Source organism: Panicum virgatum, chromosome 3K, assembly GCF_016808335.1.
Source record: "Panicum virgatum strain AP13 chromosome 3K, P.virgatum_v5, whole genome shotgun sequence".
In the NCBI taxonomy this organism is placed as follows: domain Eukaryota; kingdom Viridiplantae; phylum Streptophyta; class Magnoliopsida; order Poales; family Poaceae; genus Panicum; species Panicum virgatum.
Window position 1 is genome coordinate 12,182,826 of NC_053138.1, and position 22,802 is coordinate 12,205,627.

The 22,802-nt window shown below is 45.6% G+C and overlaps 3 protein-coding genes across 15 annotated transcripts; 1 reads left to right on the top strand and 2 right to left on the bottom strand.

Annotated features, from left to right (window-relative positions):
- Positions 1-3,936: 3,936 nt before the first annotated feature.
- Positions 3,937-8,616, bottom strand: LOC120697644 (NAC domain-containing protein 75-like). 4 transcript variants are annotated; one of them, XM_039980926.1, is made up of 8 exons: positions 8,461-8,616; positions 7,463-7,602; positions 7,160-7,340; positions 5,879-6,429; positions 5,096-5,341; positions 4,856-4,939; positions 4,556-4,632; positions 3,937-4,201 (listed from the first exon to the last, which is right to left on the bottom strand). In XM_039980926.1, the coding sequence occupies exons 2-7, from the start codon at positions 7,595-7,597 to the stop codon at positions 4,558-4,560; spliced, it is 1,272 nt and encodes a 423-aa protein (XP_039836860.1). In that variant the 5' UTR covers positions 7,598-7,602; positions 8,461-8,616; the 3' UTR covers positions 3,937-4,201; positions 4,556-4,557. The 4 variants fall into 4 exon arrangements, with proteins under 4 accessions (XP_039836860.1, XP_039836859.1, XP_039836858.1 ...); XM_039980925.1 differs by having other exon boundaries at positions 7,463-7,589; positions 8,461-8,564; XM_039980927.1 differs by having other exon boundaries at positions 3,964-4,201; positions 7,160-7,337.
- Positions 8,617-10,665: 2,049 nt separating this feature from the next.
- Positions 10,666-14,099, bottom strand: LOC120697645 (probable tRNA N6-adenosine threonylcarbamoyltransferase). 10 transcript variants are annotated; one of them, XR_005684572.1, is made up of 5 exons: positions 13,451-14,099; positions 12,112-12,267; positions 11,601-12,003; positions 11,440-11,491; positions 10,666-11,153 (listed from the first exon to the last, which is right to left on the bottom strand). XR_005684572.1 is itself a non-coding variant. In XM_039980933.1 (5 exons), exons 1-4 carry the CDS (start codon positions 14,036-14,038, stop codon positions 11,476-11,478), a joined length of 1,113 nt encoding a protein of 370 aa, XP_039836867.1. In that variant the 5' UTR covers positions 14,039-14,099; the 3' UTR covers positions 10,666-11,153; positions 11,440-11,475. The 10 variants fall into 10 exon arrangements, 6 of the variants coding, with proteins under 6 accessions (XP_039836867.1, XP_039836866.1, XP_039836862.1 ...); XR_005684573.1 differs by having other exon boundaries at positions 11,431-11,491; XR_005684570.1 differs by having other exon boundaries at positions 11,440-11,520.
- Positions 14,100-19,039: 4,940 nt separating this feature from the next.
- Positions 19,040-21,284, top strand: LOC120697647 (ATP-dependent 6-phosphofructokinase 6-like). Its single transcript, XM_039980935.1, has 4 exons — positions 19,040-19,314; positions 19,416-19,462; positions 19,592-20,714; positions 20,818-21,284. The coding sequence occupies exons 1-4, from the start codon at positions 19,099-19,101 to the stop codon at positions 21,043-21,045; spliced, it is 1,614 nt and encodes a 537-aa protein (XP_039836869.1). The 5' UTR covers positions 19,040-19,098; the 3' UTR covers positions 21,046-21,284.
- The last annotated feature ends 1,518 nt before the right edge of the window (positions 21,285-22,802 follow it).

Here is a 22,802-nt window from a genome sequence, read left to right on the forward strand (position 1 = left end):
AGTTTTAACTCTGCAGAGGTTGTACACTTTCACCACAATTCGCCTAAAAATTCCGAAGAACTTTGAACCCAACCACGCAATGTGCTAGCTAGGCACAATACCACACTTCCGGGGTGTGATTGCATAGGGACGCTACGAGACCTTTACAAAGATTCCCTAACATATGACAATCCGCTAAGGTTTCAAGTCAAAGTGGTCATAACACTGTCCTAATGAGGTGGTACCTTGCCAAAGGACCATTAAACAATACCAATTGCCCCAAGAGGACGGAGCTATACCCCATCGATGCATCCCCTCTTGCCCTTTCTGTAAGATTGTCACAAGCTAGAGTCTCTAATTAATCAGTCAAGACCAGAGCCATATAGTATTGTGGTTGTACGGTTTTCTTGGGTGGTTCTCCATGTTCCAATTAAATCATATCATCTTATAAATAAAGTATAGATAGAAGTATGGTTAGGGTCACTTGCCTTTCACCAATGAAAAGCTACTCTTACTGCTCTTCAGCTTTTGCTCACTCGGAGAACTTGATCTTCAATCTTCAAACGACGATCCTTCTACTCAGGGCAATTAACGAGCAAACATACAAAGCAACAAACAAAAGATACAACTAAAAACAATACACCAAAACAAAGAAAGGCTTTAAAAGAACGTACTAAAGGATAGGGCTCGCTGCTATGGTTACGGAGATGCAAGAAACACAGAAAACAGAGCTAAAACGGCGATTCTATGGGCTAAACAAGGCTGCAGGGACCTAAATGTGATTAGCTATAGATGTGAAGAGCTAGCAGAAAAGATTTGCAAGACACAGAAAATTGTGTTCACAGAGGATAACAAGGTCATAAAGCTATCGCACACGTTGCAAGGATCACGTGAGCGCAAGAATCGATGAAAACGGAGCTAAAACGAAGAAGTTATAGCCAAAACAGGATTCTAGGGACTTATTTGTAAAAGTTTTGAAAAGAACAGGGGCTCTGTGTGAAGAAACCGAGGGCTAAAATAAGATTAAACCTAAACTTTAGGGGCTAGCTTGAAAAACTACAGCTCTTGGACGACGGGTTCTATATTAGAAAAGCTCAGGGGCTAAAACAGAAATAAAAGGACTTAAACCTAATTACTTTTGAACTATGCTGGACCGCGGGTTGATTCCCTAGAAACTAGGGGGTTCTTTTGCAAAAAGCCCTAGGGTTGACCAGTATTGGTTGGGTTGACCTCGGGTCAGATCTAATCGGGACCGTCCGATCTGGATCTGACGGCTGCGAGAGGCTCTGGTGGGTTTGGGCGGCGGAGCTGGCTGCTGGCGGCGGCGCTGCACGGCGGTGAGCGGCGGCGCCCTCGCCGGCTTTGGCCGAACTCGGCCATCGGGGCACGAATTCGAGTCGAGTTTGGCCTGGGAGGTAGAGGGAGAGGCGACGAAACCAACTAGGGTCTCGGCGTGGGGTCTTGACAAGTGGAATAGGGCACACGGCGGCAAGAGGCGGCGCGGACCGTCGGAGCTCGCTCCGTCGAGCCATCCCGCGCAGAAAAGAGAATGAAGGAGGAAAAGGGGTTGGTGACATTTCTCACCACGACGCAGAGCTCCGGGGTTGCGTGGCTGACGAGGATGGGCGGCGAAACGGCAGATCAACGGCGGCACAGAGCTCTCGGGCTCCAATGGCGGCGGCGCGCTAGGGTTTCGCGCGAGAGGCGGGCGGCTTCGATGAAGGGTTCAAGGGCGAGCGGCCGGTTTCTATTTATAGGGCGCATGGTCCCCTTGGCGTGCGCGCCACGTCACGGACGTCGGGGCGCGGCCGGACTCCTCCCCGAGTCCGAGTCCGGCTCGGCTGGAGGAGGGAGGAGGGTCCGACGGGCGGGGCCCGCACGGTAGTGGCCGCAGGAGAGGGGCGCGGGGTGGACCGGGCCTGGTGAGAAGTGGGCCGGGAAGATGAGAGGTTGGGCCGGCAGGATTGGGCCGCAGGGAGAGGAATGAAAGGAGAAAGGGGGAAGGGAGATTGGGCCGGGCTAGGAAGAGTTGGGGAGAGAGAGAGGTTTTCTTTTTTTTAACAAAAGAACAAAATAATTCAATTCAAATTTAAATTCAAGAGAATTTAAACTCGGGTTGAACAACAAGCAATAAAATAATGCATTACGGCATGAATGCAAAACAAACCAAACAAACTCAATTAATTTGGAAAACAACTAATATATTTTCTTTTACACTAAATTTCCTGTGAAGAAAAATAAATGTTGGAAAAAAATTTAGAATTATGAGAAAAATATTGTTTTATTTTTAATTTTAATCACATCCTAAAATTCAAAAATTTTAGGGTGTGACAGGCACGGCCGGCAGCGGCGGCGTGGACGGCCGGCAGCAGTGGCGTTGGCGGCCCCTGAGAGGGCCCCGTGCTGAGAGGTACGAGCGAGGTCCAGTGGAAGTCGGCGACGGTGAGTAGATCGGTAGTGGCGGCGGGAGCAGCGGCGGTCCAGTGGAAGTCGGCGACGGTGAGTAGATCGGTAGTGGCGGCGGGAGCAGCGGCGTCGAATGTGGGGCGACCCGGGACGATGAGGAAGTCTCGGCGACGGTGAGTAGATCGGCAGCGGCGTCGACGGCCAGCAGCAGCGCCGTCAATGTCCGGCGCAAATACGGGGGCAGCAGCGTCGACGTCCGGCACGAATGGGGAGCAGCGGTGCAGCGCAGCGTCGTCGACCGCCGGCGGCTGCGGCGTCGAGAGCGGGGAGACCCAGGACGATGGAGGCTGCGCGGTGGGCTGACGTGTGAGCAGCGGCGTCGACGTCCGGTGCGACGGGGGTAGTTCAAGCAGCGTCGTCGACCGGCAGCGTCGACGTGATCAACGGATGGAAGGCACTCGAGATTGGATGGCAAGCGAGATCACGTTCGGAAAAAAAGGATGGGGCCAGGGCTATCGGGAAAAAAGGACGAAACGATAGGTGGGCGCGCGGACAGACGGAGCGACGAACGAAACGAAGAGGGGGAGGACGACTGAAAAAAAATGTCACCCTTAGCCTCTTTTAGTAGTAGAGAAGAGAAGAGATACAAGGAGTCAGATGCGTGTAAATGTTTATCTTTTTGTAGGCAGTGGAATTATTATTTTCTAGGAAAGGATGATCTCGCTGAATATACATGGAAAGGTGTGGAATACTGGTAGTTAATTTAGGCCATCAGCAGTCTCTCTGACACCTTAATAATCAGGATAAAACAGAGTTTTGCAGTAGTTAGGTTCTCTTACACGCCACAAGTGGGATGTCGAGGCTACACAGAAATAGCGCCGTCTCTCTTGTCAAACCAGCGGCCCCTCAACCGCCAATTTTGAAACTAGTTTATTATACGTACTGGCACAATTACAAAGAACTTCCGGGTTCTACTAAGTACCAACTAAACAAGGAATTCTTTTAAAACATTTCAACACACTACAATTCATTATGCTGCGTTATTTCTGAAACGCTCAACACTCAAGCTTGAGGCTTAATTGCAATCCGGGAGCTTTGTTTTCCTTTGTTAGCATGGGTGGTGTTCATTTTTTTTTCAGAATTGTTATAGCAGAAAAATTAATGTTTAAATTAAGCAATTGAATTTCTGGTGCCATAATTTACCTGAAGGCTGGGTGAGGGTGATGGATCTAGGCAGTGGCGAGTGTGCTTCTTCTGTAGAGGCTGAGGCCTGAGGGTTTTTTGCCCTCGTTTACAAAAGGGAGCCCGGCCTGGTCTGGCCCACAAAACATCATGTAGCTCAAAATCAGCCCAACTAGCTCATATCAGATCTCACAATGTCTGTTCCAATCCGGTCCATGCAGCTCCATGCCTGCATCCCTGTAATATCCAATATATTCTCTCTCAAGGAACTATATGTGCTCGTTAGCACGGTGAACGTACATTTCCCCAATTTCGAGTGGAAATTTAACTGCGTCTAATGGAATATTACTGAACTATGTGCACTCATGGTTGAGTTAAACTCCCTTTTCTTTCACCTGTAATTACTCATCAAATTTAGTTTCTTTCATACTAGTTTATAAACAACAAATTTTTTTTTTGCAAACAATGACATATCTATACAACTTTTATTAGTACAAATGGAAATATCTAAAATAATATACTTGCAGCCTTAAAAAATTCTAGCTCTATGGAAAACCAGGAAATAGGTGGAAGTTTCGATTTGATGCTGCTACGGTTGGTTGAATACTACTTATCATCTTCATTTGGTGCTACTCAGTGGCGGAGCCAAGTGTCGAGGAACCTGGGCAGTGGCCCCCCCTTGCTCTGCGCCGATTTCTGAGGATCCAGTACCATTTACAGTTGCTCAGTAGTGAGCACTGCAGCAAATAGTAGTCTAAAGTAGAGAGTCAGTTAGACTGCATGCTCTACAGACACACAACACTCAGGAAAACAGTCGGTAGCAGACTAAAACTCTTATTAAAGCTCTAGCTCTTAGGCTACGAAAGCACAGTCGGGGCAAGCAGCATGTCAGCAATTGACAATTTGATCATTGGCGCTTATGTAAAAGGTTATCTATGTCCGTCCGCCCCCCCTTGGTAGGATTCCTGGCTCCGCCACTGGTGCTACTAGCTACATTGTAATTGATGTTGATCTTGGCTGATCAGGAGGCCAGTTGTGTTGATAAGGCCGTTCAGGTGATGCTCCCTGTACATGACACAACAGAGAAACAGGTCATCTAAAGTGCCATAGTGAAATACTCAACTCAAAGCACGAAAAAATGTTGGTAAACAGTAACCACATATGTGATACATGAGTACGAAAATGTGTTTTTGCAGATTTTGGTATTATATAGGCATGAACAGTATCTTCCGGCTCAGTATAGCAGAACAACTGATATTTTGCATTACAAATAGTATAAAAAGCTTACTGCTTCTGTACTGCTTGCTGATTGGCAGGCAATTATCAATCCTTCCATTTCAGCAGATCTGCGGCCCACCTTCTGCTGCTGCTCCTGTTGCATTGTTCAAGTTGGAATGGAAGTCACGTCACAAGAAGAATAGACTCCAGGAGGCAGGAGTCAATATCCAATATATAATGCTGACCAGAACCTGTTAGCTACTTGCTATAGTATTTTTGGCAAACGGGTCAAAAATAGACTGAAAAGCACCTGGTTCCTTTCATTTCGGTGAAGGATTGCTGGATAACAGAACCTACTGTCCAGGACGACTGACCTATCTCGCGCTTGAGGTGATATCGCTGTTGAAACTGTGTTCAATGGTGTACCGACATGGAAAGACATGGTGGGTACTGGTTTTGCATGCAGATCTGATAAGACATTATGTTGTGATGGTATATGGTGGTTGTCTCGCTTTTCTCCTTGATCATCTGCTACCTGACCGCCTACTACACCAACCTGCAAAATCAACCCACAAATGGTAAGATTGTATGTTTCCAAGAAACTCTTCATTACTCAAATGAATTAGGGTACACGTGTACACGACATATTAGATAGTTGTTGAATTGGACAAATAGTTGGCGCAGTGTTACTTTTGTGGTGGGTGGATGCATGTAATTTACCCAGAGGTTGTTGCTTTCATTTCAAGAGAAAATGATGAGTCGAATTGATAAATGGTTCATCCACATGCTATTGGTTCTGCTTTTAATTTGTTTTATGTGTTATATACAGCATTAGGCAATTAGATCCATACAAGTTGGTCATACACCAAACTAACTGTTAATTCTCCATGCAATAGTTGAATTAACAACATAGAGGGGTGATGAAAGAAATGGAAAATTCCATAACTGTGCATGAGAATGAAAACATGAGTGATGGTATACTGATATTGACATACTGATTACACCTATAGGGCTAAGCAATATTATTTTGCAACTTTTCTTCAATGCTAGGAACCTAGAACTCCTAATTCCTTAGTGAAGATAGCATAGTTACCTCATGAGACATCTTGGCAGGAGCAAAGCTGCATTGGCCATCAGGCTGCCTCTGCCGTTTCTGCTGCTGCTGCTGCTGTGGCACCATGGCGATAGTCACCGCTGTGGTATCAGCCACAAAGCCAGGAAGCACATTCTGCATTGCCTTCGATGTCTCTGCCACCTTTTCATCACCATCCCTCGTGTGATGCTCCACCGTTACCGTGGTAGAACGCAGCTGCGTCTGGTAGAAGACCTTGGACACGACCAGTTCTCCATCCTTCTCCTCCTGGTCCCCGAGGTGGTACTGGTGCATCACCCAGTTGGTCTTCTTCGGTTTCCCTTGTTTTCCGTAGCTACTGTACAACACCAGGATCTTCTTGCACCCCTTCTGCCGCCCTCCCACGATCACCGGGCGTGTCTTGCCAGTCTTGTGCCACCGCGCCTCGCCAACATCTTCACTGCCATGCGATCCATGCTCTGACTGGATCCTTCTCCTCTTCCTTGTGCCAGTGGTATAGGCTTTGGATGGCCTGTGGAAGAAGTGCTTGCTGAGGCCATTTCTTGTCACACCTAGTGATCATGATCAAATAGCAAGGTACATAAGCACAAGAGCTCTAACAGTCACGATATATACAGCTTAGAAGTCATGTGGTGTTCGATCTATTAATTTGATCTGAGGCGTACACACACACACACACACACACACACACACACACACACACACACACACACACACACACACACACACACACACACACACTAATATGCATGGTTTGGTCATTTATTGGTGTCAATTATAACTTTATAAGTCTATAACTATGTGCATGTTCATCAAATATTTAACAACTACATAACAATGTAAAAAGTCTAGAGAACTAAGCTCTCTGTGGAAGAGAGAAAATATAAAAGTTTAGAGCCCTAGCTGGACATTTGGAAGCTTTGGAAGCTCCTTCCCATCACGAGGGAGGGTGGGCGGATAAAAGTGTGTGACAAGAGATTTCCATAAACCAGGAATGCCTTTGAACACACTCAATCGAACCGGAAAGAGAAAAGCAAACTTGAAATATTATAGCATGGTAGATGGAGAACATTAAGATATCAAATGCCACCCCTCATGCATTTCGATCAGATCCTGAGAGTAATATCAACAGCACCCAATAAACACAAAACTAGATAATTTTTTTCACAGATCATACTCCAAAACTGGCTGCCATCGTTGATAAAAACATACATTATGGTGTAGTGCTGCTGTGCTGTGTGAAATACGGCTGTAGGTTTAAAGGTGCATGAGATCTGTCACCTGGGAGATTCTCAGGATGAGTGTAGCAAATGCCATCATCTCCTTGTATGGTGGGTATAAAATCATTTATGAGAGGGTGAGCTCTGGAGCCTCCTTCCTCCACCAAGGACTCAAGGTGCTCTATCAGCTCCTGATCTGACGGATCAAACTTGACACCAGCAGGAAGACCAATCATGTCCTTCTTGCAACCACAGGACAATTAGCAAATAGCCATATGAATTAGAATTCAAAAGACATAATCAAACTGTTGCTGCACCGAGTTAAGAATTGAAAGCTTCACGTGCATCAAGTAGCATATAATACCGGATTGCAGTCGAGGCTGTGTCCACAGCTTGGGCAGTGCCGGGAAGCCGAGGTCTGGCTGTCCTTGTTCTTCTCGTCGGTGAGCTCGGAGGTGCCGCAGCTGCTGATCATGGAACCTGAGTGCCCCCTGTTCATGTTGGCTTCATGTGTTCAAACATGCATGGATCATGTATCAGTATATATAGTTACTCGGTCGTTGGTGTCACAGTCCAAAACAAACGGGAGACCAGAAATAACAAAGAAATTAGGAGGGATGTGGAGAATATCATAACGAGATCTAATTAAGTACGTGCAAGTAAAATTGCTGATTGAAATCTTCAAGATTATACTAAAAACCACACCTCACGGGAGAAGGGGGCAAGGTTGCGCCCTGGTGATTATCCTCTGATCGATATATTTCCTATCTCTTCTGTTTTCAAATGTAAACTAATTGGACAGTAATTCCACACACACGCAAAACTAGCAGTGCAAATAATAAATCCTTTAATTCAGCACATGTTGAAACAATCCGATAAACTGAAATGGTGCCCGAAATTGACTGCTACCGGCAGCGCTGCCGACATAGCTCCTTTGATTCGATTTTTGATGTCTGCGTATATGAACAAAACTTCCAGCTAATCTAATTTCAATTTTGAACGAACAGCTTAATTCAAGCTAGATGAACAAACCATGGAGCACGAGTTCTTCTATCAGTGACAGTATATGAGTGAGCATTCAAACAGGCGAAATAGTTTTGTGTCCCTTCAGAGAAAAAAAACAAAGAGGGGAAACAGGGGGTTAAGAAAACCGAAAAGTACTAGTCAGTAGCTATGGATCAGGAACCCAGATCAACCCCCCAAATCAACCACAACAATCCCGGCTAGCACATATCGGCCTGCTGATCATATCGAGGAAAAGTTGAGGCGCACCACTGCGAGAGAGAGAGAGAGAGAGAGAGAGAGAGAGAGAGAGAGAGAGAGAGAGAGAGAGAGAGAGAGAGAGAGAGAGAGAGAGCTCACATGGCGCGGCGGTGGTTTCCTCGCTCTCGCGATGCAGCTCTCGGATCGCCGCCGCGGCTGCCGGGCGGAGGCTGCAGCACTGGAACCCACCACGCAGAGAGCGCCAGGAGATGGAAGAAGAAGAAAGGTATAAACGGGAAGGATCTCGTGCGGGTTTTGTGCCGACGCTTCCTTGCCACCCAAGCCAACTGCAGAGGCTGGAGACAGCGCGTCAGGTTGGCCCCATCTGCAGGGACACGAGAAAGGACGTGGACCCGCATGCCCCACCGGAATAAAGCTTCCTCTGGAAGGCAGGCAGCAGCAGAGCCCCCGCAACACACGTGAGCAAACGTGATGCTGCCTCCTCCTCCCCGCGCCGTTCACATTTGAAACAAAAACAAAATTCGCATTTGAAACATAGTTTAACACCCGTGGAAATTTAACAGGTCTTCCAAAATCTGACGAGTCTTACGCCTAGTTTTCTGGGCTGGCATCTCCAACTAAGGATGTGTTTAGATTTTGTAAAAAATTAGACCAAATTTACTATAGCAATTTTTAATCAAAGATTAGAAAAACTAAATATGGTTTAATTATAAACTTAATTACATGGATGCGTCGGTCAAAGGAAGAAGACTTACAAGCCATGTTTCAGACTAAGGTCTGATTTAGATGCATAAAATCATTTATATTTGGTAATTATTGTTTTGTCATGGGTTAATTAGGTTCAAAAGATTCGTCTCGCAAATTATAGACAAATTATGTAATTAGTTATTTTATTTAGCTACATTTAATATTTCATGCATGAAAGATTCAATGTGATAGAGAATCTTGTAAAGTTTTGGAATTTTGAAGGGAACTAAACAAGCCATAAGACCTTGTTTAGCTGCGAGCGTAATTTGAAATAGAATCTTTTTATATTTGAAGTATTAAATATAGACTAATTACAAAACAAATTATAAAACTCATCTGTAAACTACGAGACGAATTTATTAAGACTAATTAATCTATCATTAGCATATAATTAATATAGTAATTACTGTAGTAATTTAGTGCCTAATCATGGTCTAATTAAGCTCATTAAATTTGTCTCGTAATTTGCAAACAAACTATGCAATTAGTTTTTTATTTCGTCTAAATTTAATACTTCATGCATGGAATATTCTCATTAATATGATAATTTTGAATTTTACAACTAAACAAGACCTAATCCATCACCAGACTGCATGAAAGCAACCAGGTAACTACCACGTTGGAATACCAGGTTGCAAAAAATCCAGCATAAAAGCAGAATCCGGGGGGCGTGGCCACCACGCATACCGTGACCAGGACCACTTGAAATACTTTTTTATTTTTAACTTATTTTTCGATTTTATTTTAAAAATAGCTTACCCGGATAAATATTTGCAGATCTAGCCCTTTTGATCGCGCCGGACAGCGTGACGTGACAAAAACACTCTGTCGCACCATATACATTGGCGTGACAAGATGTGCTATGTTGGCACGCTTCGGAGCGCTCGAAAAGAGTCTGCCAGCGCATAATCCACGTGTCAAGCTTGTCACGTCACTCCCACCGGCGTGACAGTACAGCCTTGTCACACCACAAGGTTTGATCTTAGAAAAATCATAACTTTTTTCATACGAACTCGGATGGAGATAATTTTTATATGAAAATTGTAGCTCTCAACGAGATCTACAACTTTGTAGTTTTGAATTTTTTCATTTGAAGTCACTAAGATGGTCAAACTCAATCATCTCCATCCGAATTCGTATGAAAAAGTTATGACAAGACTTATCCGAATTTTTTATACGAATTCGTAAAGTCTTATCACGCCGACGGGGATGGCGTGACAAGACTTTACTGTCACGCCGGTGGAAGTGGCGTGACAAACTTGACACGTGGAATATACGTTGACAGACCCTTTTCGAGCGCTCCGAAGCATGCCAACGTGGCACACCTTATCACGCCAATGCATGTGGCGCGACAGAGTGTTTTTGTCACGCCACGCTGCCCAGCGCGACCAAAAGGCCTAGATCTGCAAATATTTGTCTGGATGAATTATTTTTAAAATAAAATAAAAAATAGGTTAAAAATAAAAAAATATTCGACCACTTGCCAATTTGCCATACACAATCAGTTGGGCATCAAGAGGCACGTCCAGCAGCATACCGTGAGTTGCATTGCGTAGTGGGAGGTAGAAAAGGTCACCGCCTAACAGAAAGATAAGGTATAAAGGTCTCTGCCAAACAGAAAGATATCAATATACGCGTCCGAACAACTAGCTTCTGTGTAACGCAATCTGTACACATTCCGTGGAAACAAACCGAAACAGCGCCAATACACCATCACTCGAGTGAGTAGCTTAAGAGTTACCCTAGCTTGGCTGATCCTGATACTGACTAGTTTACATTTTACAACAAACGGTCGGTAAGGGTCAAGCAAAGGGGATAAAAAGTCTTGACTAACCAGAATGTTGTTGAGTTTGATCACTGTCAGCTATTGGCACGTGCGAATGTGACATAGGAGTACAACACATTCATTTTACCAGGTTGCAGATCAGTATCTTGCTGTAAATGCTTTGCAACTGCGAGGCTCATACTGCAGCAGGGTAGTACAAGCCGCCTGCAATGAGCCCATGAGCCTCGAGGCTTCCTCCAAACCAGCAAGCAAAGGCATCTCATGCATGAATGCTCCTACACTATTAAGCATTTACTACCTGTGACAGAAAAGAAACAACCACCATTAGTTTGCCAGATTCTGACAGCTCAAAAGCACAATATTTTTTTGAAAGATTTCAAAAGCACAAAGACAATACGTGAGGAAATGCATAGTATTGAAGATTTATAACCCAATAGTATATTTCTTTTTTGTTACATGGAGTTGTTCAAAAAGTTAAATAATGCTCTCTGCAGTGGGATACAATTCCTCTGCATGCCACTAAAACTAAAACATTACACAATTGGTGTACTCTATATGTCATGGGAAGACTCAACTCGTTGGACCTTTGGAGGTGGGATATCGCACCCCACATGTCATCCTCATGTGGAAGTGGAACTGTCAAGTATTCAGTGGCATATGAGGGACTGTCTCAAACAGTTTAAATCACATCAGCTATCATAAGAAAGTATCATTAGCATGACATAATTATAAAAGCCAATTTTACCTCAGCAATCTACAATGATTGGAGTTGGCATAGAGGCTTCATCCTTGGATACTTCAGCCATTGCATCTGCATGGATATTACTCAACACAGGCATCTCCTTCTCCCTCCAAATCGCTTGGACCTCATCAGTTCTGAATCTTTGTGTAAATGTTGACTCCTCCAGGGGAGTGGTCACACCATGTGCATACGCGAGTAAACCAGTGTATGCAATCATTGCCCCATTATCTATACAATAGCGGTCATCAGTTGCGAACAGCCTACCCCCTCTTTCCGAGCACATAATCCTCATCATCTCTTGTAAACGTTCATTGCAACCAACACCACCAACAATAAGAACGTCCTTTGAATCACAATGTGCCATGGCGCGTTCAGTAATTTCAACAAGCATGGCAAAGACAGTTTCCTGGGCAGTTTATGACTTTCATCAGCATCGTGCAAAACCAATTATTATCCAAAAGGAAAAAGGAGTTTAAGTATAAAAAGGAAAAAAGGAGTTTTCAGTTTATGGTACCTGCAATGAGTAGCATAGGTCCGCAGGTGTGCACTCATTATTTTTAAGCTTTTCAATTGCTGCAGCTTCAATAAAGCTCAATATGCCACTAAATGACACATCCATACCCTTTACAGCATATGGGAGATCAATGAATTTTTCTCCCTTCTTTGCAAGCTGAGCAATGAAAACAAATATGGTACATTAATAAGCAGAATAAGGAAGTGAAAAGACTGTGCATTGTACAAACTCAAAGACATAAATCTGTTGAAGAAAAAATGTCTACAAAACAAAAAAAAAGAAAGAGAAAAGCTACTAATGCATATATGAGCTTAGTATCCTGTCATAAATAAGTATTGTTTAGAACAGGGACACCGTTACCAAGACATTATTTTTACTACTAATTACTAATATTATATCTATGCAAAATATCAAATTTATGATATTTTGAAACTACTTTTAAAAATAAATCAAGCCATGCTATTTTTAAAAATTTCGATCAAAATAATTGAAAGGAATTTAGGCGATCAAAGATAAGCGTTTTTGACTGCACGCAACCCAAAATTAAAGTTATTTGTGACCGGAGGCAGTACACTTGTACACTATAAATATGATGATTTGGATCACGCAGAAGTCCCTTCGGTATGTCATCACTGGATGTGGTGATTTCATGAAAGAATAACACCATACAACAATATTAATTACATTGTCACTGCCTGGATCACAGATCATATATACGTTACCCTTCCCCATTCCCTACAGCGCTTTCAACCAACTCTAAAGACCTACATATAACTAACACCATCCTGATACACATCTCTTATCTCTACATGACAAGAGGGCACATCCCTCCAAAACAAAGCTAATCTGATGATGGCAGGCAGCAGAGGGATAACTTGAATGTACTTGTGACTTTCAGACACAAACATTAATCCCCAAATACAGATTTAAAGTGCTTATAAGCAACCAAACAGCACATGGATGCACCCAACCTGAACAACACATACAACAGCAGGGCTTATTTGACAGAGGCAACGAACCAGCCACTAAATGTGTGGCCAGCAAAACTAAAATTACTTAAGAATTTCGTTGTGTGGGTCAATTGTTCAATAAAATGCTAGTGGATAGGATCAGTAAACAACTCAAGAGGTGCCAAAATCCCACTGACAACCCTACATTCATATATACACATTCATGCTATAAATCATGACCACCAATTTGCCACCCTGTGCAACAAGTCCGTGATGCAGTGGAACATGGTGACAAGGCGTCGTGCTAGTTTTGCATTTATAGCTAGAACTAAACAACATTGTGCCGAAGCTATTGGACAATCAAGTCAGAATTCGATCGAACAGTTTACCTGCTCGATGTTATACCCGGGGCTAGGGTCATTGGAGAGCTCAAGGACCCTGGCAAAGCGGTCGAGGCAGTTCCCAACTGCGATATCGATAGTCTCCCCGAAGATCCTGTACCTCCCCTCGCTGTAGGCGATGACCTGGGTGTTCCCCCCGGAGACGTAGAGCACGACGGGGTCCACGGCCCCCGTGACCGCGCGCCCCATCTCGATGTGCGCGACGCAGTGGTTGACCGCCACGAGTGGCTTCCTCCAGAGGAGGGAGAGCGCGCGGGCGGCCGCGGCGGCGACCTGGAGCGGGCCGCCCATGCCGGGGCCTTTCGTGTAGCAGACGCAGGCGAGGTCGGCGGGGGCGACGCCGGCGTCGGCGAGCGCGGCGCGGAGGAGCGGGAGGAGGTGCACGAGGTGGTGCTGCGCGGTCTCGCGGGGAAGGAAGCCGTGGCCCGGCGGGGTCACGTAGGTATGGCGCGGGTTGGAGAGGATCTCGCCCGAGAGGGAGACCACGCCGATGCCGATCTTGTTGGCCGAGGACTCCAGCCCCAGCGCCAGCGGGCCCGGGGGGCGGCGGCTCGCCGGAGACGGCGCCGAGGACATGGCGGCGGCGGCGGTAGGGTTTTGGGGGTTTGTGCAGGACGACGAGTGGAGAGTCGGGTCGAGTCGAATGCGAAATGCGGAGGTGTAGCAGAAATCGGGCCCATTTGGGCCTATTGATCTTGCTCGATTTAAGGGCCCATGAGCTCAAAATAGGCCCACTCATGCGTGTGAGCCTTTGCTTCTTCGTTCTTCCACTTCCACTGATTGGAGAATCCGGCTTCATTCTAAGGCGACCAAGGTCTTTAGTCTTTACAGTATGGTAATCTGTAAAGTATTACCACCTCTTCTGTTAGTATTTCTTGTCCATTCAAAGTAGAAAAAAAAATGTGATGGAAGGTTCTACGAGGCTGGAACCTTGCGTGACTTGACCTTGGTCTGATCTGCTTTCCCACCTTTACTGACTTGAATCTTGAGCACCGACAGTTTTTCGCGTGCCCGTGGGTTGCAGAAAACACTGAATATGATTGTGTGGCAAATTGGCTGCTCTTCTTCGGTTTATGTCTCTTATAGTCACCCTACGCTCACCCCTACTACATAGGTGGCGAAGGCTGTCAAAGGTGGGTGTAGCAGTAGGCGATTCAGATTAAATGAGATTTGTATCGAAATTCATCCAGTTGTGATGGACTCATGGACATAGAGTGCCAAAAACTACTCTATCCGCTGTTTCAATTCTCATGTCTGCATACCAGATGCGCGTCCATCAGAAATTCAGACACCGAAAGCTGATACCGGCTTTGCAGCTGACGGCGATCACAGGGTACTCCCATATAAAATATCACTGGGCGTGAGCGATTTCAGTTCCCCTTGAGTAATCTTTACAGTTTCAGAAGAAAAAAGGTCAATGGCAAATTGGCAAGTTTGCGACATCCGGAATGGGTTCTGGATCCCCTCTGGCCCTGCAGATCCCCCCCGCCCGCCCACGGGTACTGAACTCTGAACATCTAGAGTCTAGACCAACGTTGACAACTGGAGCACATGCCATGCTCCTACGTGTTTCTTGCCCGCGTTGCATCTTTTGTGAACTCTGACCGGCGACAGAGAGGAGGAATGATTGAATGAAGGAAGCAGCTTGGAAGGCCGGCGGCGGTAGCTTCCGGACGGCAGTTGCCTGAATGCTAAGCTGGTCTTCGGCCTGCTTGTTTGGTCCCGGGGTCAAGAAAGAAACAGCGGATCCGGTTGGTGGGAGGCGCCGGCGTTTCTTTGCAGCTGCAGCGGGAGGCGGAGTCCCTCCCGTGGGTTTAGAATTCTCCCCATCTATGGGTCGCTTTCAGTTGGGTCAAAGTATCACGAGAATTTCTGATACATGCTTACGCTTATCGCCGTGCATCTGGAGACGCTGAGGGGGGCGTGGTGGGTTGGTGCGTCTTGAGCTCTTGTCATTTGGTTCCAGCAAAAAGATACAGGTGCCCGGATCATTGTTGTGCTGTTGAGAAACGGGTCCTGAAAAAAGAACAGAGTAAATGACGTGGTTTCTCTGAACTCAACTCCATTCTGTTTTTTTTTCTACCCTTTCTGCCATGTGGGGATTGAATACTAACCCCAGATTTATTAGAGAGCGAAAGAGAACAGTTTGCCCTAGAAATGGTAAAAGGTTCGTATTTTCATATGCACGCTGCAACTTTTACAAATTATCTGTTGTGTATTGACAACCTAAAGTATGTGACGCCTTCCACTTAAAGCATAAAAGTGCGTCTTGACATTTGGTTCCAGAAAAGTTATTTTGAATTTATGCCGTGAATACATATAATATATAGCATGGGTTTACTTAGCAGTGGGTTCAATATATAATTTCTGTAATATTGGCTTAGTGGGTTCGGTCAATTCTAAGATGGGAAACATCGTTGACGTTTATGTGCCTTCCAATGAGCAAACATTAACCTAGAACCAGAAGGAGGCAAGCTTTGCTTTTCCTCGGCTATCCCTAATTTTCTAATAGGCAAAAAACCGCACCAGTCATTTAATTAATTAGACCACTAGCATAATCCAAGCAACAGTGTTTGTTTTAGCTGAAATCCTTCATAGGAAAACATGTATAAACAAGCAACTTGTAGCCTCGCTCTCTAATATACTCCGTCCCCTATCGTAAGAATCTCACAAGAACTTTGTGTTTCTCATTTGCAACGGTGGCGTGTCGCCGCAAGCATATGAAACCAAGGGAATCAATCAAAATGCTATGTCACGAAAAAGATGCTCCTAAAACTATTGCTTCCAAAATAGTATATTAACCGGCATAAACATTCCAACAAGTTGATGGCACGAGGACACATTCAGTAAATAGTGTAGGGCGTATAAAATCCGAAGAAAAGCGTTATTTAGTGAGTTCATCAAGACACTGTGCAGTTTTATTTGTAGAAGAAGCACAGGTTAAATGGCCGGTTAAGTTTCAAAAAAAGAATATATGCTATGAAAATACAAGGGCATGTATGGTTATTTTGGTTGTATAGAAATCATGATGTGGTAAGCTCTGATCTAATCTTAATTTTGCCTCAAGTCGTGACTGAAAGAGAATCTAATACGAGCCTTTCTCTTAAGAATTATACTATATATCCACGTCTGTAACAGCCGACCAAAATGATTTTTCGTGGACTTGAAAAGACCTTTTTCAGATTGTGTGCGTCTTGGTATCTACGCCTTCTTCCGAAACGAACTATTGGTCATCACGAATTGTTTGTACAAAATATTATAGTATACTTAAATGTCAAAACCAAGCAATGAGTTGTGTATTAGCCCAGTCTCAGTGGGAATTTCATGGGTACAGATACCTAGACTGGAAACTAGGTAACAGTGCCAGATGAGTTTCATGGTGATGAAACTCTCCTCACATCTCATGAAACTCTATGCTTCTCTCTCCTTGCCACATCAGCAAAATTGATGATATTTAATGTCATGAAACCCTTCATGAAGCCCCCATTGAGATTGGCCTTAATGTGAATTTGATTCTGGATGCTAATACTGCACGTATTTACTCCCTCCATTCAACTATCCTTTTTCAGATTCTGGATGCTAGTAATTCCAATATTCGCATGCGAATAAAAATTTATCTACCTCTACGCCCCACACTTCATTGTTATTTTTTCAATGAAATGGTCCAGGTGGGCGCGATGGAAAGAAATTTATTTATCTCAAGCATGTAACTAGTGGGCATAGATTGGTGACAGTTTACCTTTCCCCATTTGATAACCTTTCTTTGGAGTTTCATAGCTTACGACCACAATCAAACAAAATGGTCTTGGGGTAACTGGTTCCACCTAGTTTTACATGGATACAACCAAAGAATCTATGGATCCGGTCGACAAATCTTGAGTTCATTTCTGTTTCTTCTTAAATTGTCTATTTGAAAGGGACAAAATGTTTATAAAAAAAAAGCATCTGCACATATTCTCGTTCCTAGTAGAACTATGTACGGCATAGGCACCTCCAGCAAACTTGGCGTTCCTTGTTTTCTTCTTCGTCGGTTTTGTTTGAACAAAGCAACAGCGCCTCCAAGGTATAAGAGAAGAAGATCCTTTATTCGAGTCAAAGGACAGATGCTCTGTGTTCTCTGGGCTCTTTGGATTCTCCTCTATTCATCGTGTACCCAAGGTATTACTAAACAGGCAAAACATTCTCTAGAACCCGCATAAGAATTCAGAGAAGCTTAATGTTTTTTTTTTGACAAAAATCATCTTAGTGCTAGAGGTGTGTTTGGACTCTGAAAGGAATCATGCTGTTGGTTCCTAGCTTTGGCTTTTGAGGCCACAATTCAAGGTGAAGACATGAAACTAACCTGCCCTTTTAACCCTCCTAAATAACGAAATTCACTAATGTCTAATCATTTTTTTTTCTCCCCATGCAAATCAGGGTCCAAGTTGACACCGGAATTCGATTGGACTATTGGCGTCATTGGAGGACCGGGAAGCAAGCCATGGCGGGCAGCCTGTTTCTTTGGCGGCGGCGGCTGCTCCCTTCGCTTGCAGGCTCCATTTAATTAATGACTTCAAGCTTGATGGCTGCGTGATTGACCAATGGGCCCCCTGGGTTTGCGGGTCCGCCGCCCGCCATGGCCCTCGTTGGTTTTAATTTGTCCACGTGACTAATCGCTACCCGGGTCAAAACAACGAGGGATTCTTTTGGAATTTAGCAGAGTTTCATACAGGAACTGTTTTCCTATTAATAAATGTATATACTGCTTCCGTTCTTTTTAAAAAAATTATAAAAAGTATTACACCTCATACACTTATAATGTACGCACACTTACCTCTATAAACATACGTACGCAAACCCTATCTTTATAAACATCTCACCCCTATGAACATAGGTACACAAAATCTACTCCTATGAGCATCTTCGAAGACGGAGTCGGCAAATCCTCGAGATTGACAAAGTCACCACAAATATTTTACTGTCGACGGAACGTCGCCTACCACTAAAAGTACAGCATCGAACTCATGACCTATTGAGCCTTTTTAACCCCTTTCGCTATACTACCTCTGTTCTTGAGTTGAGAAGAATATAATTAGTCCATGTTTGAACTAAAATGTCATATATTTAAGATTTATAGAATTTTCTGAATAACTCTTGATGCCCCTAAAAGCTTACAATGCCTATACCGGAATAACGTAAGGTTGATTCGGTGGTGCCAAAATTTATTGTGACAGTACGGTATCAATGAGTAAATTGTTCAGTCTAATTCGCCAAATTATTTCACAAAGTCGTTTGAAGCGTCTAATTCTTATATATATTTAATGACTGTTTAGATTATAGAAGAAAGAAGAAGAAACAACGGGGGAAAAAGAATCGAGTGGAGAATCCGAGGGCCGAAACCCACGCGGTCTCCGACTCCGATACAGAAAATACCGACTCCCGCCGTTTTGTCCTGCACGCGCTCGCCGCAAACGCACCACACCGTCCCCCTTCGACCCCGGCTATATAAGCCCGGGCTCTCGATTACTCCCCTTCTCACACCAATCCCAAGAACAGCAAGAATCTAGCCCCCCCCCCCCCCCCCCCCCCCCCGGCAATTCCGACGAATTCAGTAGTCCCGGCCCCCGTGTTTCCTTGATACTACTGTGCTGCGATCGATGGAGACCGCCACAGTCGTCGTCGCGCCGGCTCCGGTGGCCATCACGCCCCCGCCGCAGCAAAAGCTTATGGAATTGAAGTCTTCCTTTGCCCCCGCGGCGAAGCCGTCGCCGGCGAGGAAGCCCAAGCCGGCCAAGAAGAAGCTCGCCGGCGGCAGCGGCGGGTACGTCCTCGAGGACGTGCCGCACCTCACCGACTACCTCCCGGAGCTCAAGGTGAGTCTTCTTTTCTTCTTCGCAAAAAAAAAAGGCTTCCATTGTTAACCAAACCAATAGATTGCTTTTGCTCATGTTCTTGATTTTCTGTTCATCTGCAGAGCTACCCGAATCCCCTGCAAGACCACCCTGCCTACTCTGTTGTCAAGTAAGTAATAATCTGAATCGAAATGTGCTCTGTTTTTAGATTCTTGCGCCAAATTCGGCTCCAGTTTCGACCGGCTTGCTCAAAAAAACCGTGTTGCTAATGCTGCTCCGAATCCCCCTGGCATGGCAGGCAGTACTTCGTGAACCCGGACGACACGGTGGCGAAGAAGATCGTGGTGCACAAGGGCAGCGCGCGGGGGACGCACTTCCGGCGCGCCGGCCCGCGGCAGCGCGTCTACTTCCCGCCCGGCGAGGTGAAGGCGGCAATCGTCACCTGCGGCGGGCTCTGCCCGGGCCTCAACACCGTCATCCGCGAGCTCGTGTGCGGCCTCCACGACATGTACGGCGTGGGCAGCGTGCTGGGCATCGAGGGCGGCTACAAGGGCTTCTACGCGCGCAACACCGTGGAGCTGACGCCGCGCTCCGTGAACGACATCCACAAGCGCGGCGGCACGGTGCTAGGCACCTCCCGCGGCGGGCAGGACACGGCCAAGATCGTGGACAGCATCCAGGACCGCGGCATCGACCAGGTGTACATCATCGGCGGCGACGGCACGCAGAAGGGCGCGGCGTCGATCCACGAGGAGGTGCGCCGCCGCGGGCTCCGGTGCGCGGTTGTGGGCGTGCCCAAGACCATCGACAACGACATCGCCGTCATCGACAAGTCGTTCGGGTTCGACACCGCCGTCGAGGAGGCGCAGCGCGCCATCAGCGCGGCGCACGTCGAGGCCGAGAGCGCCGAGAACGGCGTCGGCGTCGTCAAGCTCATGGGCCGGAACAGCGGCTTCATCGCCATGTACGCCACGCTCGCCAGCCGCGACGTCGACTGCTGCCTCATCCCGGAGTCGCCCTTCTTCCTCGAGGGCAAGGGCGGCCTGCTCGAGTTCGTCGAGAGGCGCCTCCGCGACAACGGGCACATGGTGATCGTCGTGGCGGAGGGCGCCGGGCAGGACCTGATCGCCAGGAGCATGCGCCTGGCCGACACCCACGACGCCTCGGGCAACAAGGTGCTCCTCGACGTCGGCCTCTGGCTGTCGCAGAAGATCAAGGAGCACTTCAAGAGGAAGCCCGGATTCCCCATCACGCTCAAGTACATCGACCCGACCTACATGATCCGCGCCGTGCCGTCCAACGCCTCCGACAACGTCTACTGCACGCTGCTGGCGCACAGCGCCCTCCACGGCGCCATGGCCGGCTACACCGGCTTCACCGTCGCGCCGGTCAATGGCAGGCACGCCTACATCCCCTTCTACGTGAGTCCCTAATTTCAATTAGCATTTCTTCCTCCATGAATTTTTCCTCAAACTATCACTCTATCAGTAGAGAGCTAACAGCCGATTGGGATGGAAATTGCAGAGGATCACCGAGAGGCAGAACAAGGTGGTGATCACGGACCGGATGTGGGCGCGGGTGCTGTGCTCGACGAACCAGCCGTGCTTCCTGACGCACGAGGACGTGGAGGGGGCGGGGCAGGAGGAGGAGGAGGAGCCGCACCTGCCGCTCGTCGAGGGAGAGAACGCGCTGGTGGTGAGGAGCCCGTCGATGTGCAACGGCAATGGCCACCTCTGCAGTGGCGCGGCCTGAGAATGCAAGGCGCAGCAGGGAGGGGGCAATTCATTCACATGTTGATGTAAAATTATTGATGGTCCAGATCCATGTGGTTGTGTGTGATTGTAGGTTTTTCTTCATAATTTCTTTTTTGTTCATTCTTTGGGTTGATCTTGTTATAATGGTATTGCCAAGAGCCTAGAGGAGGATAACTACTTGTAGGCTTTCCATGATTTATTTATGCGGCGTTCACGGACGACCAATTTATTGGCTAATTATATTTCCATGGGGTTATATTTTTGGCTAATTATTGTTTATATAGATTATATGTGACATGCTAGGAACAATGAGGCGGCAATGATGCATTGCTAATTTCAAATTTTACAATCTATTCTCTAGGAGCCGTTTGTGGAGTTTGGATAGAATATTTTTATCCGTATCCCTTTTTTATATAGGGACAACGCCGCGCCGTTCGTAGTCTGGCCAGTTTTTTCTTCTTGTAAGCTAATCGTTTGGCCAGTGTTTTCGTGTAAGCCAATTATGTCACGATTGCTTTGCAGTGTCAGCATGTGGGAGCATCAAAATAGTACAACATATGCGCGAATGATCCACATGAGATTTTCACATGCTTTATTTGTAATAGGACTAGAGATTTTGATTAGTGTCTTAGTGCTCCCTGTTTTGTTTTGCTTGTCCTCTGAGTAAATTAGCTTAGCCAAGACATAGTATGGATATTTATCCCCATCGTGTACTACCTGTCTCTGCTGTTTTGACTATTGATCGAGATAGCTATCTCTAGCTCAAAAACATGTTAACAGTATCCCAAAACTTTTGAAGGAAGAAACATTACTACAAATCTAGCGGGCATATCAAATTTTGACTTCGGAGAAGAGATATTACAATCTTCTAAAAGGGCACCAAATTTTCATGCAACATTTATATAAGGAGCGGCCATAGGGATCAACCATCCACAAAATCGTGGGTATGTCTATTTCTGTGAAAGTACTCCAATTCCCACTTTGGAATTTCAATCGAGAAACTCTGTTGTCATTCAACCTCTATTTTCTATGCCAAAACCAAGACTTGAGAATGAATAGCCTGTACGTAGAAATACCAGATGCAAGTTCAGAAGGCTACTTGTAACCGAAAAGACTGACTTCTGAAGTTCAACTGTTTTTTTGAAAATTAATCAAGTTCAACTTTGGAAATACCATATGAGAGCAAGAACAATACTGCCAACGAGGAGGCAAGAACATGTACCAGTCAAATCCTAATAATTCTGCATTCTAACAAGTGGTCTGATACTCGGATATGGAATGTTACATTTGGAAATCAGGTGTTTAGTAGGAAGTAATAAGCAAGACTTTCGTTTTATTAGTTGATTGCTATAGCTGGAAGATTTCCTACATGAATAGTAGTACATAAGTGAGTGCTGCCTAGAATTGTAGTAAAACGTTATGATGCCCCAATCAGCTTTCACTGAATATGTACATATTAAATCAAATTCACATTGTTAGTGCTATCCAAGGGAACAAGGCAAAGCTGGCAGCTATGATGTTTATAAATTTTGAATTCATACCTATATGAAAGTAAAGAGTACAATTGGTAACTGAAGTACTGAACATACGTTTCATGGCATCAGAATGTCTTGGATGTTGCAATCAGGCCATATCTGATTCCCATTGATTTCATTGTATATCCAAAATAATTTCATACCAGGTTGGCTTGCAAACAACCATATCTGGAGAAACTATGCACTGAAGCATTGGACAAAATGAAAATTATATCTGTAC